General features: G+C 53.2%; 1 protein-coding gene across 3 annotated transcripts in view; it reads right to left on the bottom strand.

The window, feature by feature from the left end:
- The window catches only part of RFX2 (regulatory factor X2), a 58,113-nt gene that overhangs the window by 7,274 nt on the left and 33,808 nt on the right, over positions 1 to 17,031 (bottom strand). The window contains exons 4-13 of one of the 3 annotated variants that reach the window (XM_032239165.1): positions 15,945 to 16,024; positions 15,044 to 15,311; positions 13,876 to 13,950; positions 11,280 to 11,461; positions 9,772 to 9,891; positions 7,494 to 7,609; positions 5,970 to 6,088; positions 5,682 to 5,800; positions 4,609 to 4,760; positions 1,074 to 1,171 (exon numbers count right to left, since the gene is read on the bottom strand). In XM_032239165.1, coding sequence (XP_032095056.1) covers positions 1,074 to 1,171; positions 4,609 to 4,760; positions 5,682 to 5,800; positions 5,970 to 6,088; positions 7,494 to 7,609; positions 9,772 to 9,891; positions 11,280 to 11,461; positions 13,876 to 13,950; positions 15,044 to 15,311; positions 15,945 to 16,024 — 1,329 coding nt within the window. Of the gene's footprint in view, positions 1 to 1,073; positions 1,172 to 4,608; positions 4,761 to 5,681; positions 5,801 to 5,969; positions 6,089 to 7,493; positions 7,610 to 9,771; positions 9,892 to 11,279; positions 11,465 to 13,875; positions 13,951 to 15,043; positions 15,312 to 15,944; positions 16,025 to 17,031 lie in introns of all 3 variants that reach the window. The other 2 variants (XM_032239160.1, XM_032239168.1) reach the window with 2 other exon arrangements.

Consider the following 17,031-nt stretch of genomic DNA (forward strand, 5'->3'; position numbering starts at 1 on the left):
CAAGATGCCTCAGGTCCTCAAAGCGCTGAACGCAGCTTTGCAATTGACTCCAGCGAGGCCTGGCAGCCGCCGGCTGGGGTGGTTGTCAGGGCGATGCGGAGCGGACGCGCCGTTTGTTACTGCTTCCAGCAATCAAGACGGAGAAGGGAAGCGACTGAAACGGACGCTGGCCTCGCTCTCCTGCTGCGGCTTCTGTTTCAGTAGGGAAGAAAACTTCCTTTCGCTTCCCGAATTTGACTGGGTCCCGGGGCTTCTGCCGGGCGGCAGAAGCCCGGGAAGCGAAAGGAAGTTTTCTTCCCTATTGAAACAGAAGCCGCAGCAGGAGAGCAGGGCTGCTGCCGGCCGTTTCACCTTGCGCAGCGAATTTGACTGGGTCCCGGGCTTCTGCCACCCGGAGTATCGGCGTATAACACGCAGGCAGGGTTTAAGCTTGCAATTTTAGTTTTAAAACTGCGTGTTATACGCCGATAAATACGGTAGTTCAATTCAACGGGGTGAAGATCTGCTCCTGGCTCCTTGCCAAGGAATTGCTGCTACAGCGTGGCGTTTGGAAGATATCGGCCTGGCAGCTCTCCAAGCCTGATCAAGGTCTCTAGTGGTGAAATCTCGTGAGAGACGGTTGGCTGGGACTTTGCTGGAGAGGAATTCCCTTGAAACTAAACAAAAAGGGGTTTCATCGGGACGAGGAGTCGGCTTCGTGCTCTTGGGAAGCCTTGGTCAGAACGGGCGCGATCCATGCCACCATCTTGACTTTTTTGACTGCATTGCACAACCCCAGCAAAGAGCGGAGAAAGGGGCATAAGAGAGGCAGGAGGTGGACAGAGAGCCTGAACTGAAAGGATGAAATCCGGGACCGGCCACAGGGCATCCAAGGGGGGGGGGGGACACAGCCATGGGCGCGGCCAAGCTTTAGGGTTGGCCTTTGAAGCGCCAAGGGAAGAAGGGGGTTCCAGAAAACAGAAGACTTGGGGGTTGGAATTTTGTTCTGGGGGTGGTGGTGGGGAGGAGATCACAGCGCTTCCCACACACATACACCCCGAGGCCGGGGAGGGGCTCTGCCTTTGATTGCTTACCTTGCTCTGGACCACCGGCTGCGGGAACTCGCTCATGGCACTCATCAGCCAGCCCTCCAGGCTCTTGGCAAAGTTGCGGATGGCTTGGGTCAGGGTGCCTGCGGGGGAAGAGAACGGGGCGGCCTCAGCTGAGCCGGGGAGCTGGAAGCCCCGACTGAAAGACCCAAAGGCAACTGGACTCCCTGGTTTTTCTTTAAAGACATTTCACTTCCAACCCAAAGGTAGACAAAGGCACAAGCTTCTCCATAAAACACCCAGACACAAACTGAGCAACGTGGTTTATGCAGCACAATGCAGGGAGTCATGTGCCGATCTGCACATTGGGGAAACAAAACAGCCACTTCACCAACACATGGCGCAACCTAGGAGAAGAAAGCCATCAGGACAAGATTCAGAAGTCCACCTGCATTGAAGAGACGAAGAAGGCCACTCTTTTGAGGACAGACATTTTGAACAGAGATACTGCTGGCTTGAAAGAAGATGGGTCAAAGAGGCCACCTGGGTCCACATTCTCTTAACAGAGGGGGAGGGATACAACATGGTGGCCTTTCAGCTCCGACGGACCTTGGATGAAGCAGATTATCTAGATCCCTTTCAGTCGGGTTTCAGGCCTGGTTACTCCACCAAAACTGCTTTGGTCGCGCTGACCGATGATCTCTGGTGGGCCAGGGATAGGGGACATTCCTCTATCCTGGTGCTTCTTGACCTCTCAGCGGCCTTCAATACCATCGACCATGGTATCCTTCTGCGACGAGTGGAAGGCACCGTTCTACGGTGATTCAGCATTCAGTGATTGCTGAATGAAAGTTGTGTTTTTACTATGTTTTCTTTGTTCACATACTGTTCTGTTTTTGACACTGCACCCCCCTCCCTTGTGGTTGTAAGCCGCCCTGAGTCCCCTCAGGGAAAAGGGCGGCATATAAATCCCAATAAAACTCAAAACTCAAAAACTCAAAACTCCTCCTACCTCTCGGACAGGTCACAGTCGGTGTTGGTTGGAGGACAGAGGTCGACCCCTAGGCCCCTAAAGTATGGGGTGCCTCAGGGCTCAGTCCTGTCCCCCCTCCTATTTAACATCTACATGAAGCCGCTGGGTGAGATCATTCGCCGGCACGGGATCAAATACGTGGACGATACCCAGTTGTATCTGTCCGCCCCGTGCCAACTCAGTGAAGCGGTAGAAGTGATGTGCCAGTGCCTGGAGGCTATCAGGGTCTGGATGGGAGTAAACAAGCTGGCACTCAATCCAGACAAGACCGAGTGGCTATTGATGTTGCCCCCCCCCGGATGGTCCAGATATTCCACCTCTCAGCCTGGGGGGGTGAAACTCTACACCCCTCAGAGAGGGTCCGCAACTTGGGTGTCCTCCTGGATTCACAGCTGACATTAGAACACCACCTGTCGGCTGTGACCAGGGGGGCTTTTGCCCAGGTTCGCCTGGTGCACCAGTTGCGGCCCTACCTGGACCAGGAGGCACTTCAAATGGTCACTCATGCTCTTGTCACCTCTAGGCTTGATTACTGTAATGCGCTTTACTTGGGGCTGCCCCTGAAGAGTGTTCGGAGACTACAGTTGGTCCAGAATGCGGCCGCGCGAGCGATATCGGGTGTACCTAGGTACACCCATGTTACACCTATCCTCCGCGAGCTGCACTGGCTTCCCATCGGTCTCCGGACGCGCTTCAAGGTGCTGGTCATGACCTTTAAAGCCCTACATGGCTTGGGACCTGGATATCTGCGGGACCGCCTCCTGCCACATACCTCCCAACGACCCATAAGATCTCACAGGCTGGGCCTCCTCCGGGTACCGTCGACTGGGCAATGCCGGAGGAATTTCTCTGTAGCTGCTCCGGCCCTGTGGAACGATCTCCCCGCAGAGATCCGGACCCTTCCCACTCTCTCGGCCTTCCGAAAAGCCACTAAAACCTGGCTGTTCCGGCAGGCCTGGGGCTGTTGACCCCAAAATATGGTCCAGCGCCATACTGAGTGTATGGTGTGTTGTTTTTAAATCTATCTTTTCTTTTCCTTATGTTTTTGTTTTGATTTTATTCTGTATTGTAAGCCGCCCGGAGTCCTACGGGATTGGGCGGCATATAAATGTTATTAAATTCAAATTCAAATTCAATCATCTACCTCCCATCTACAATGCAGTCCTTTCAGCAGTTCCAAGAAGGCTCCACCCCCATTTGCCCCACTCGGGTGACCCTGAAAACACAGACAAACCTCCAGGCAGGGACGTGCAGTCACTAGAGGCAAGGGAGGCGGAGCCTCACCACTCTCCTCAGGAAAAAGAAAGAAATTTAAATTTTTTTTTTAAATAATTAAAGCCAAGATAGTTGCTACCAGATTCCAGGTCACAGTGGCTTGGTGTCTGCTTAGTGTTAACCAAAGCAGGAGGCGAGAGAACTCGGAGCCTCTTTTCCATAAGGAATTTTTCGCCTTCTAAAAGTTAAGAAAGAGTTAAAAGGCAAAGAAGTTCAGATGGAAAAGAGGCACTAATTCTCCCGCCTCCTGATTTGGAAGCAGCCAATCGTGTCTTCTTGAGCACGCTTACGTTGGGCGGGGCGTGCTTCAGAGGAGAGAGGAGTGGGCGAGAAGGAGGAGGCTGCCTGCCTCTTTGCTGCAGACCTGGGCGCTTGGCGGCTCCCGCGATGCAAAAGTGCCCCACCATCCCCGATGTTGCCGCCCGCTGCCCCGGCCTGCTTCTCCAGGCTCCGCCGCTTGAAGTCCCGGATCGCCTCTGGGGGAAGGCTGGGTGAGAAGCGGAGCGAAGCTTCTCTGCGGCCTCCCGGCGCCAGGAGGCCACAGAGAAGCTTCGCTCCGCTTCTCACTCAGCTTTCCCCCAGAGGCGATCCGAGACTTCCAGCGGCGGAGCCTGGAGAAGCAGCGGCCACAGGCCGGGTCAGCGGGTGGGCGGCGGGGCACTTTGTATTGTGGGAGCCGCCAAGCGCCTTTGCTGCAGACCCGGGCGCTTGGCGGCTCCCGCGATGCAAATTCCCCCCCCCCACCGCCGAGGCTGAACGCTGCCCTGCTTCGCAAAAGGATGTCCAGCTGAGCCTCACCAGGCATAACCCTCACCGCACGTGACTGCCTCCAGGTGGCCTCAATGACCCTCTAAAAGGATGCAAATGACCAGCTTTGTCTCCAAGCAGTATAAATCCTTCGAATTCCACCACCAATCCAGTCAGAGCTGAAGAAGCTTCTCAGATGAGGAGCAAAACGTCTTCAAAGAAAAACCAGAAAGTCCAGTGGCCTCCTGAAAAAGCACCTTAGGGACAACCGTGACCGGGATGACGGAGAACCTCCATAGTGGAAGACGTTCACCCAATCCTCGGGGAGAGCTACAAGTCTGCCATGTTGGACTTTGGAGTCAAGAAAAGGCACTGCAGGAAAAGGAAGCTCTGAGCGGGACCTCTGTGTGCCTGAGCTAAGCCAGCATCCAAATCCTTGTTAGTTGCAGCACCAGCCAGATTCAAGAACAGGCTTCTAGGCAAAGCTGGAATCCACTCCACCCACCCCGGGACCCTTTTACGCACCGGGAACAGGCCGGAGGACGTCCGGGATGAGAACCTCCACCAGGGTTTGGTACAATAGGTGGTCGCAGCTCCGCATCCAGGCCAGGATGGGCTCGTGTTTGCAGAGGGCGATCAGCTGGTGTCTGGGGAGGATGGCTTCGTAGGACTCTTCACTGCGGGAGAAGGGGAGGCGGGAGAGGCTTTCGGTAAAAGGATCCAGGCCACCCGTCCTCCTAAACACCCGTCCAAGGACTCAGTCTCTGCACTCGGGGCCAGCACTCCCAGGGCAGAGTTGAAATTACAGGCGGACCTCGCCTTACGACCGCTTGCTCAGTGCCCATTTGAAGTGACAACGGCGCTGAAAATTAAGTGACTGATCAGCGTTTTTCACACATATGGCCGTTGCAGCATCTCCGTTGTCAGGTGGTCAACGTGATTGTTTCCACTTTTTATTATTTTTATTTCTTTTATGTTGTGGTTTTGATGCCCTATAAGCTGCCTTGAGCCGCTGTGTGTGAGTAGGTGGCAAAATAAAATTTTAAAATAAATGTAATAATAAAAATACAATAAAATCATCAAAGTAAAATAAATACAATAAAAAATACAATAAAATAAAAAATACAATAAAATACAATAAAATACAATAAAATAAATACAATAAAATACAATAAAATAAATACAATAAAATAAATACAATAAAATACAATAAAATAAAAATAAAACAAATAAATAAAAATAAATAAAATAAAAATAAAAATAAAATAAAAATAAAATAAAATAAAATGTAGAGGCTTGGCAACTGACTTGTATTTATGACGGTCACAGTATCCTGGGATCAAGAGATTCCCCTTTTGTGACCTTCTGGCATGCAAAGTCCAGGGGGAAGCCATGTGACCAACTTAACGACTGCAGTGATTCGCTTAACAACCGTGGTAAGGAAAAGTCGTTCGACGGGGCAAAAACTGGCTGAGTCCCTCTCTTGCTCAGCAGTGGAACGTTTGGGCTCAACTGTGGCAGCATGTTGAGGGCCGCCTGCACTCACTTTGAGCCCAACTGTTAGGGGAGGCGGAGAGGCCACCTGATCATGGCGTTACCTGGCGGCTCCGGCGGTGGCAGCGCCTGTCCGGCTGGGGAGGGATTCGGAATTCCAGAAGGAACGCCAAAGCTTCTCGAGGAATGGAAGCTGGAGGCTCATCACTACCTCAACGTTGGCCTGCAGGGACAGACGCCCCCCCATCAGATCGGCTTCCAGTGGGGCAGGCAGAGGTGCTGCCGTGGTCGCCAAACGGTTGCTTCGATGGCGAAGCCAACGTGGCAAGGCTCCCAGGCAGGTCCCCTTCAAACCTGGGCCCTTTCGGGAGGAAACGGGACGTGAGAATCACCTCGCAATGCCGGCGGTAGAACAGCTGCAGAGCCTGGAGGTCGCGTGACTCGATCCCCTCCTGAAGGTGGACGCTTTCCGGATTCAGGACCGGGAATTCGGGCAGGACGTGAGTGACGTCTGCGGGGCAAGAAAAAAAAAATGTTTGGGAGATTTGCTTTATGTACCGTTGTTGTTTCCAGGATCTTGTGACTGTAGTTTTGGTGAATGTGGCTACATTTTATTATACTGCAGGGAAAATTACGCGGAATCTAACTGCCCCACTGGTGATCCACTGCGAAGGGGCAATATACTACCGATAGCCCCTCTGATATACCACCACAATTGTGACCCAAATTTCCATGGTTAATACGTTTTGCCCCATTTTACGACCTTCCTTGCCGCAGCTGTTCAGGAAATCGCTGCGGTCCTGCAGTTTTAAGTCACACAGCCGCGAAGTGAACCCGGCTTCCCCATTGACTTCGCTTGTCAGAAGGTCACGAGCCCAGGACACTGCGACCATTGTAAATATGAGTTGGTTGCCAAGGATCTAAATTTTGATCACGGGGACGTGACAACGGTCGTAAATGCGAAAAATGGTCACATGTCACTTTTCCCCCGTAACTTGGAATGGTCCACTAAACAAATGGTTTCAAGCTCTCGGTACTTCAAAGCACTGCATGGATCTGGGTTAGAAGCGCAGGCTTTGAGCCTGGGGTCCAAATTTATTTATATATTAAATTTATACACCGTCCATCTCCCAGGGGCCTCCCTAATCTGCCCTTTTCACGCTTTCAGAGTAGACTTCCTGTTTCCCTCCCACCCCCAAAGTTTTTCCAAAGTTATTGAGTTTTTCATCCATAGATTCGGACATTGAGATGGGTAAATAAATTTAATCAATAGATAAAATCTTAAGCGTTTGAGGTCCTGTAAAGCAGTGGTTCCCAAACTTGGCAACTTTAAGACTTGTGGACTTCAACTCCCAGAATTCTCCAGCCAGCTCTGCAGAGCTGGCTGGAGAATTCTGGGAGTTGAAGTCCACAAGTCTTAAAGTTGCCAAGTTTGGGAACCACTGCTGTAAAATATACTTTTTTGAAAAAGAGCCATCTTTCCTTTTGGATTTTTGGCCTGCCACACTTTCTATTATTCTGCTATGCATTTTCTATGGTGGGAAAATGGGATTGTACCGAGTTAGATGCGATGTAGCCATAACAACATTCTTTCTACAAAGCCAAGGTCATCCTTTGTCTCCGCACCTGACCAGAACTGGATGGGTGGAACCTGTCAGCGTGGCAATGGGAGATTGGACCATGGGGTGGACTTGTGGGTGGGAGGGGGGGAAGATCTTGAACTTTCAACTGGGTGGGGGAAAACCGGGAAGCTTTCAGATTCGGGTTTCCCCAGTTGTGCCAACGTGGCTCTCTTCATCAATTGGAACTTTGAGGAATCCTTTGCCTCGGACTCTGATTTACTTTCGGGTGCTATTTGGAACCCTGAGAGCCGGAAAGAGCAGCACAAATGGGGGGGATATGGAAACTTTTCTTACCGATGAATTGCTGGTGATGTTGACACTGGGCAGCTACGGACTCTTCGGGGGTGGTGTGGGGGGAGCTGATGGACCCCCCCTCGGATGCCCCATCCAACTTCTGGGATGGTCGGTACCTGCAGAACGAGAAGGGGGGAGAGGTGTCTGTTACCTTGAAAAGAAGCTCTGAGGCTTTCAAGGAAGGAAGGAAGGAAGGAAGGAAGGAAGGAAGGAAGGAAGGAAGGAAGGAAGGAAGGAAGGAAGGAAGGAAAGAGTAACTGAGATGGAAGGGACCTTGGAGGTCTTCTAGTCCAACCCCCTGCCTAGGCAGGAAACCCTATACTGTTCCAGACAAATGGCTCTCCAGCATCTTCTTAAAGACTTCCAGTGTTGGGGCATTCACAACTTCTGGAGGCAACTTCTGTTCCACCGATTAATTGTTCTCACTGTCAGGAAATTTCTCCTCAGTTCTAAGATGCTTCTCTCCTTGATTAGTTTCCACCCATTGCTTCTTGTTCTGCCCTCAGGGGCTTTAGAGAATAGAATAACAGAGCTGGAAGGGACCTTGGAGGTCTTCTAGTCCAATCCCTGGCCCAAGCAGTATCCCTTATACCAGCAATGGGGAACCTTTTTTGGCTCACGTGCTATGGGGGGGGGGGGGACTCAGGGGGGTCGTGCACGGGGGTGCCACACCCATAATGCAACACGCGACCCCCCCAGTGCACATGAGAGGCAAACCCCCCCCCATTTTTTGCATGCTTTTTTCACCCTCCCCAGGCTCCACAGGCTTTATAGGAGCCTGCAGAGGGCGAAAACAGCCTCTCCCCCCCACCAACCGCCGAAGGCCCTCCAGAGGCTTCAGGGACCTTCTGGAGCCTTCCCTGAAGCATCCGGAGGACTAAAAAGGACCCTCCGAGCAAACCGGAAGTGACTTCCGGGAAGCCTCCTGAAGGTCCCTGAAGGCTCCGGAGGGCTTAAACCGAACTTACGAGCAAACTGGAAGTCCGTTTCTGAACTTCCTATTTGCCCATAGGGCCAGTTTCTTTGCACTCCGGAGGCTTCAGGGAAGCTCCTGAAGCCTCCGGAGGGCCTTCGTGGGGCGGGGGGGGGGAGGCTCTTTTCGCCCTCCCCAGACTCCTATAAAGCCTCTGGAGCCTGGGGAGGGCGAAAAATGGCTTTAAAGAAAGGCTGAACTCAACTGGCCAGCGCACGCATGTGCTCTGGCCAGCTGACAGGGCAACGCCTCGTGTGCCCTGACAAATGGCTCCGTGTGCCACCTGGTTCGCCATCCTGGCCTTATACTGTTTCAGAGAAATGGCTGACCTGTCTATTGACCCAAGTAAGTGACATCATCGGAGCTAGAAGGGAGTGAGGTTTACTCTCTGTTTACATCAGGGGTCCGGAGCTGCATGTGGCTCGTTCATCCCTCTGCTGCGGCTCCTTGTCGTCAGTCGGCACCACAATTTTGAGAGGAGCTTCTGGTTTGTGGGGGTGGGTGGGGGAAGCAGGGTGTACCACGAGGAGACTCTATGGCTAGGAGTGGGTTTTCCGGTCAGCTGATAGGGCTTTTGGTTAGGACAGGTAGAGAAAAAAGGACGCCGCGCTAGGAGGAGACTCTATGGTGGGGGAACCGGCTTCCAGTCGGCTCCAGAACTGAACGGGGGTCTCCAGTTAGGACCTTTGTGAGTGTTTAATGTTGCCGACCCCTGGTTTAGATACAAGTGGGTTGCCCTGTCAGTGTAGGCATGGTATATGCATTGATTTCTCCTCTGTAGTTCCTAGGACAGACCAAAATCCGCTAGAGAATTGTGTGAGACTCAGACACTCCAGCCATCAACTGGCACAGAGAGATAAACAGCAAGTACACACCATTGGAAAAGCTAACATGGAAGCCACAAGACCGAAAGGGGAATTCTGGGAGTCGGAAGTCCACCCATGTTAGAGTAGCTGAGACTGAGAAACCCTGCCAGGGCAAGAACCTGCATTTCGGGGCCTTTGGAATCTCTGGTGGCAAGCGGTTCCACTGGTTCATCCTTCTCACTCTCAGGAAATTTCCCCCCTAGTTCTAGGATGGATTTCTCTTTGACAAACTTCCATCTGTTCCTTCTTGTTCTGCCCTCAGGTGCTTTGGAAGATAGGTTGATCCCTGTGTGCACACCAGTGTGTGTGTGTGTTTGTGTTTGTGTGTGTGTGTCCCCTTCTGCCCGATTTGAAAGGCTTTCTGTCATTCCAGGCAGTTCCATGAGGACTAGCAACATGAGGTTGCAACGTGCTGGGGACTGGGGTGGGGGGCTCCTACCTCTGCTTCTGGTGAGCCGGTTGCTGCCTCATGGCCATGTACTGGGCATCTTCCTGCAAGCGGTTCAGGGGTGACTCCGGCTTGAGACGGATCCCGTAGTAATGGTACTTGGAGTTCCCCCTGCAGAGGATGATGGGCAGTGGGTTATTTCCAAGAACACTGGGTGGGAGGGGGAGAATCCGCCATCCCGTGAATGAGCTTTTTGGGAGGGGGCTCTGCAAATCCCCCCATGAAGTCCCCTGACTGTCAAGGCCCTCCGCAGTTTCTCACCCTTTGGCAGGTGGTCCTCGACTTACGACCATCTGTTTAGTGACCATTCAAAGTTACGACTCAAAAAAGTGACTTTGATGGGTGATTTTTCGCTCTTATGACCGTGCCAGCAGCACCCCCCCCCATAAAAATGGTAATGTGATCAACCGGCTCATATTTGTTCTTATTATTATTAAATAAAAGCCATTTTTTTTTTAAAAAAGGAAGTTTTAAGGAAGTGTTGGCAGCGTCCCTGGAATCACCTGATCCCCGTTTGCGATCTCCCCGGCCGCGGCTTCCGAAAAAGGGAAAGTCAATAGAGGGATGGAGCCGGATTCGCTTAGTGACCGCACGGTTCACTTAACAATGTGGAACGATTCGCTTAAGAACTGTGGCCGCAAAGGTTGCAAAGCGAAGGGGGTGCGGCTCACTAAACGAGGGTGTTGCATAGCGAGAGAGGTTTTGGCCTCAACTGTGGTCGTAAGTCGAGGACTACCTGGTGTCGGGTCGAAATAGATCTTGGAGGTTCATCTATTTGGGACGGATTGGGCTCATTACCCTCTCCGTCCTTGAGGGGGCGCTACAATGCCACGCCCAGTTCTGAGGTCATCGTGCGGGCGACGCGGTGATGCCCACCGTGGTTTTTAGGAGACCCCCCCTCCCTCCTCCTTCATTTCCCCACAACACCCTGCCGCAAAGGCCGGGAAACCCTTCTCAGAGAGCAGCCCGGATGCCCTAGAAAAAGGCTGGGGAAAAATATAGGCTGGCACAGTAGCCGAAAAGACTCTGAATGCCCCCGCCCCCGCAGCCCTCCGGCCCTCCTGAACCCGGGGAGCCTTTCTGGGCTCGGAGCCGCTGGATATCCGGGGAGAGGGGTCTCGAAAAAAGGGCAAGATAGCAGCTGCCGAACAGGCCACAGTTTCCCCCAAGAAATGGACCCCCCCAAATATCCAAGGTCCTTCCACAGCCCCCACCCCTTGACAGACCGGAACAGGGAAACCCGCGAAGGCCACCTTGCCATGAGCGCCTCACCACAGCCAACTTGCCGCGGGACAATTCGCCGCAGGGCCATTTAACGATTCAATGATTTGAAAGAAGGAAGGGAAACATCTGAATCCTCGTCATTCCCGTTTGATTCTGTCCGTTCTTTGGTGAGCCTGATTCCACCGTTTCTGCGATTATTAGGGTCGCCCTTGCCCCGTGGCGAGTTATCCCGGGGCGAGTTGGCCGTGGCGGGTGGTCCTGGACCCCTGGCAGACCTGGTGCCCAGCCGACGCGTCCTCAGGCCCATGAAGACCGAGCGGATCAGCTTCCCGAAAGAGGCTGCGTTGACCGGATCCAGCTTGTGCTCCTGGCAGTGGCGCAGGTAGTGGTTGTAGAGGGAGCTGCGGGGCAGGCTGACCCCTTCCGCCGTTTCGTAGTTGTCCAGCAGCCACTGCAGCTGCTTGGAGGAAGGGGAGATGGGGGTGGGGGAGAAAGAGACGAGATGAGAAAAGAGAAAGAGAAAAAAAAGAGACGAGAAAGAGAATGGAGAGGAAAGGAGAGAGAAAGAGAAAAGAGAGGAGAGTGGAAGAAAGCAAAAAAAGAGAAGAGAGAAGAGATGAGAAAGGGGAGAGAAAGGAGAGAAGAGAAAGAGAAGAGAAAAAGAGAGAAGTGGAAAGAGAGGAGAGGAGAGGAGAAAAAAGAGAAAGAGAAGAACAAGAGAAAGAAGATAAAGGAGAGGAGAGAAAGAGAAGAGAGGGGAACAGGAGATAGAAAGAAAAAGAAGAGAAAGAAGAAAAAGAGGAGAGAGAGAAAGAGAAGAAAAAGAGAAAGAAGAGAAAGGAGAGAAGAGAGAGAAAGAGGAGAGAAAGAAAAGAGAAAGAGGAACAGAAGAGAAGAGAGAAAAAGGAGAGGAGAGAGAGAAAGAGAAGAGAGAGAGAAAGAGAAGAGAAGAGAAAGAGGAACAGAAGAGATAGAAAGGAGAGAGAGGAAGAGAAGAGGAAGAGGAAGAGAAGGATCAGAGGCTCGAGCATCCCAAGGAGGACCTGAACAAATCTGGACATCTCCAGAACATGGAAAAGGCTGCTCAGTCTCCTGGGTGGGGGTGGGAGAACCATCTGGGACCCCCCGATCTACCGGAAGCCCCTCTTTTCACCCTCTGCCCCCCCTCCCCAGTGGCTGTGCCCCCACCCGGAGGGCCCCTACAGCAAGACAATGGCTGGGAATGTCCACTAGGAGCCGTGGTGGCATAGTGGACTGGATGCCGTACATATTGCAGGCAAACTCTACATTCCACAGCCAGCGGTTCGATCCTGACCAGCTCAACATGAACCTTCCAGCCTCCCGAGGCCAATAGAAGGAGGACCTAGATTGTGGGGGGCAAGATTCCCACTCTGAAAACCACTTCATGGAGCAGCGCTCCCCAACCTTTTCACCTAACCCGCCACGGATGCGGGTACATGCAAGTGGGAGGTGTACACGCACCGGCCCTCTGCTCCCACCAGTGTTCCACGCACGAGTGCAAGGGCCCACTGCTCGCACGAGTTGAGCTTCGTGTACACGCTATGAGCATTGCTTTTGCATCCCGCTTTGAAATGACACGGTGTCCCAGTAGTGGGCCGCGACATGGGGCGGTGGTGGACCCCTGCCATGGAGCATCTGATGTCCCCCCTGCCCCATGCATCTCACCAAGCCATCCGAGGCCGGGCCCGAGGAGCCGAGCCTCAGAGGGGAAGGGAAGGGGGAGCCAAGCGCAAGGCAGAGAAAGAGGCAGGGGTCTCCAGGTGAGAAACAGAGAAGGCCGGAAGGGAGGGGCTCCTGAGTAGGGGAGGGTGTGTGTGTTAGAAGCCAATAGGGCTTGGAGGCTCCTCTCCAGCTCGGTGCCAAGACCAAGAGAGGAAGGTCAGGTGGTCACGGGTGACTTGCTACGCTGCATTTGTAATGGGAGGGGGGGGGAGGGAAGGCATCGGAATGGAAGGAAGGTTGGGGAGGGGAGGCTGGGATGCGACGGGAAGCCTGAGACGGACCCAACGACTCAAGATCGCCGTCCCGGGAGGGTCTGAAGCAGACAGAATGTTTCCGAAACATCCCTGTAGTCAAATTGTTTTTCCCCCTGCACAAGTCCCCTTCGAAAAGTGAGGGGAGCCGACTGTCAACTTGTAAAGCATTTCCATGCCTGTTATCAAGTTGACGTTGGAGGAAAGTGGGAATTCCATGCATACCTTCGGCTAGAGTCAGATCTCAGATTACTACAGCAGGCTTGTGGGGCCCGAAATTTTACAACCTGCTGCAGTGGTGCAAATGGGGGCCTTCCTAGAACTGCTGAAAAGACGGTGTTGTAGACCGGAGATAGATGATGTCGTATCCCTCTCCCCCTCTGTTGAAAGAGGGCTGTTCAATTTGGACATAGATGGCCTCTTTGACCCCTCTTCCAAACCAGTGGCCCTCTCTGTCCAAAAGGTGGACTTTCAGGCTTTGTCTTTTGAATGCAGGTGGGCCTATGTCGTGCCAGGAGTTTGTGAAGTGGCTTTTTTGTTTCCCCAATGGACAGATCTGCACAGGGCTCATTGCATTGTACTGCATATACCATGTTGCTCAGTTTGTGTCTGGGTGTTTTGTCCTTGGGGTAGACATAATCTGTCTCCAGTTGACAACACAGTCCTTTCAGCAGTTCCAAGAAGGCTCCACCCCCATTTGCCCCACTCGGGTGACCCTAAAGACACAGAGGAACCTCCAGGTGGCCTCAATGACCCTCTAAAAGGATGCAAATGACCAGCTTTATCTGCAACCACCCCGACCCTGGGTGAGGGGTCTTCTCTCCGAGGACCAAGGCAGGGGAGGAAGGGAGGGAGGGGGAGGGCAATCAAAACTTACATGGCTGTTCAGCAGGGTGCTTTTGTGCGACGTAATGCCTTCGTTTTTTTGGAGGTTCTCAATGGCCATTTCGAGCTACCCGAAGGAAGCCGGAGAGAGAGAGAAAGAGGGGGAAAAAAGGAAGAAAAAGGCAAATCAGACACGGGGCGTCGGCTGAGCTTCCGCCAAGGCCATGCCCTCCGGGTCTCCCCCCGCCCCCCGCCCCAAACGGGCCAAAGCAAAACTTCGGAAGGCAGGAGAGGGTTAGTGCGGCAGAGACACGAAGGTGACTGCGTAGGATGGCATGCGGAAGAAGCCACACGGCACAGCAGCGAGCGCAAAGGGCAGGGGAACGCGGGGCAGAGGAAGGGCGGACATCTGCCACGTTTCTAGCCCTCAGTAACTTCCAAGAAGTTGACATTTCCCACCAGTCAAACTCGACTCGTGGGATGTCATTCGGCCTCTACATTTCTGTGGTTCTCTCGGCGACGCGACAGAAGGAGGCTCTGTTGCGGCTCCGGTTTAGCCGACAGATCTGGGATGTCTCTCTTGAGCTCGGTGGTTTTCTTGTGGATGCTTCACAATTTCCAAAGCACTGAGGATGTTACCTAGTTGGGTCGTGAAACGTCTGCAAGGGAACTACCAAGCTCAGAGAGCACAAAGGACCCCCACGGTTCAATCCTCTACGGAGCAGGGATGGGGCGACTAGGGCTGCTTCGTACCGTGTTTTCCTGAAAACAAGGCCTTTATATTATGTCTCATATTATTTTGTTGCTCCAAAAGATGCATCAGGGCTTATTTCCCGGTTAGGCCTTATTTTGGGGAAAATACGGTGGTAATTGCATCCATCTGGTGGATGAGCTTAACTGGGGTTTATTTTTGGGGTAGGGCTTATATTACGAGCATCCTGAAAAAATCGTGCTAGGCTTTATTTTCCAGCTGGGCCTTATTTTCAGGGGAAACAGGGGAGTCTCTGGATTTCAACTCCCAGAATTCTGGGAATTGAAGTCTGCAGGTCGTTCAAAAGGTCGAAGTTGCTCAGCCTTGCTCCGGAGGAAGCGCTGGAAACCAGTTTGAATGAAGGGCGTCCCCCCCAGTTGGAGTGTGCAATTGGGAAAATGAGCCCCCCCTCCTGAACTCCCCACCAGTGCCCCAGTTGGGACGCAGCCCTCTTGGCCCCTTGACTCACCGTGGCCGGAGAGGAGCGGGAGGCGTGCGACAAAGTGTGCCGGGCGTTCTCCATCCCGCCGTGGATGAGGTAGGTGCCGGAGCTGGTGACGATCTGGCTGGTGCCCGCACTGTCCAGGGCCAGGCCCACCATGCCGTGGGAGGGGATGGCGGTGGGGGAGGAAGCCCCCGGGCTCACCTGAGCGCTGCCCCCTTGCGACTCAAAGTAGGCCGTAGCACTGCCTGGAGCGTAAATCTGGGCCTCGGTGTTGTAAGTATAGGTAGCGCGCCTGTTGAGAAGGAAAGGAGAGAAGGGGAGGGAGGAATGGGGCTCCCTTAGCCTGTGGAATTGATGGACACTTGAAGCAAGGCTGCTGAAATCCCAAGAGTGGGGGAAGAGAGAGAGAGAGAGAGAGGGAGAGAATGAAAGAGAGAGACTGAGAAATAGGAAATGAGAGAGAAAGGGAGAGAGTCAGAGAGACAAAAAGAATGAGAGAGAGAGAGGAAGGAAGAGACAGAGGGAAAGAGACAGTGAGAACGAGAGGAAGAGGGAGAGAGAGACAGAGAGAATGAAAGAGAGGAAGGGAGAAGGAGAGAGAAAATGAGAAAGGAAAGAGAGACAGAGAGACTGAGAGTGAGACAGGGAATGAGAGAGGAAGGGAGAGGGAGAGAGTCAGAGAGACAAAAAGAATGAGAGAGAGAGAGAGAGGAAGGAAGAGACAGAGGGAGACAGTGAGAATGAGAGGAAGAGAGAGAGGGAGAGAGAGAATGAAAGAGAGGAAGGGAGAAGGGGAGAGATAATGAGAGAGAAAGGACAGAGAGAGAGAAAGACTGAGAGTGAGACAGGGAATGAGAGACGAAGGGAGAGAGACAGAGAGACAAAGAGAATGAGAGAGAGAGAAAGAGAGAGAGAAGGAACCTACAGAGTCCCGTTGGCGTAGACGGCCTCCCCTCCCTCGATATACTGGACCTCCGCTGGGTACACGTGTTGCACCGTTTGCACCTGGAGGAGAGAGGAGATTTTTTCAAGAGGGTGGGGGGGTGGGGAGGAGGGCTAAAAGCCCCTCTCGGAGGCTCTGAGGAAGAATCTGGAGTTTTCCACCCCTCCCAAAACCTCCAAAAGAAATCCCCAGAAACTGAGGTCGATTGGTGGGGAGGGAGGGAGGGGGGGGGGAGATTCTCAGTTTGCAAAGGAGAAGAGACCCTCACCCCTTTCAGGGCCTTTGGGTGGCTGGAGGGGGGGGGTTAGGTGTCCATGGGGTGAGGTCAAAAGAAAAGCAAGAGGGTGGAGGCCGAAGCTCTGCAAGGTGGAAAGTCCTGGTGGCCATCTTGACTTTTTTGACCTTTTCCTGTAGAGAGGTCTGCCTGGACGCTCTTCCCATCAGGGAAACAGCCCCCTCCGCCCCACGGGAGAAGGGAGGGAGGAAGCTGTCTGGAAGCAGAGGGGGCGGAGAGCAAGCTGGCCGGGTCCATCCCTCCAATCCCCCCCAGTCCTTCCTTCCTCCTCCCACCCTCTCTCTTTCCTTCTCTTCTTCATTCCTTCCTTCTCTTCCTCTTTCCCTTCCTACCTTGTCCTTCCTCCCTCCCTTCTCCCACCCTTTCCTTCTCTCCTCCTTCCCTTTCTTCCCACCCTCCCTCTTTCCTTCTCTTCTTCCTTTCTTCCTTCTCTGCCTCTTTCCTCCTTCCCTCTTTCCTTCTGTTCCTTTCTTCCCTCTTTTGTTCTGTTCCTCCTCCTCTTTCCTCCTTCCCTTCTCTCTCATTCTTTCCTCCCCTTCCTTCCTTTCCTCCTGTTCTTCCTCCCTCCCTCATATTCTTATCATATGCAGATGCCTGAGTAGCAGCCAAGCCCTTCAAACCTTGGAACTTTTAAAATGCCCCCCCCCCCCCCCGTTTCACGGTCCTTCTGGCCGGGAGGGCAATAGTGGGTGGGGGGGAAGCCTCCCTCCCGGGTGCCCCCCCTCTCTCTGCAGGAATGGCCGGGGCCTGTCTGGAGGGGCCTTGGGTGACCCT

Source organism: Thamnophis elegans, chromosome 1 (assembly GCF_009769535.1).
Source record: "Thamnophis elegans isolate rThaEle1 chromosome 1, rThaEle1.pri, whole genome shotgun sequence".
Lineage (NCBI taxonomy): Eukaryota > Metazoa > Chordata > Lepidosauria > Squamata > Colubridae > Thamnophis > Thamnophis elegans.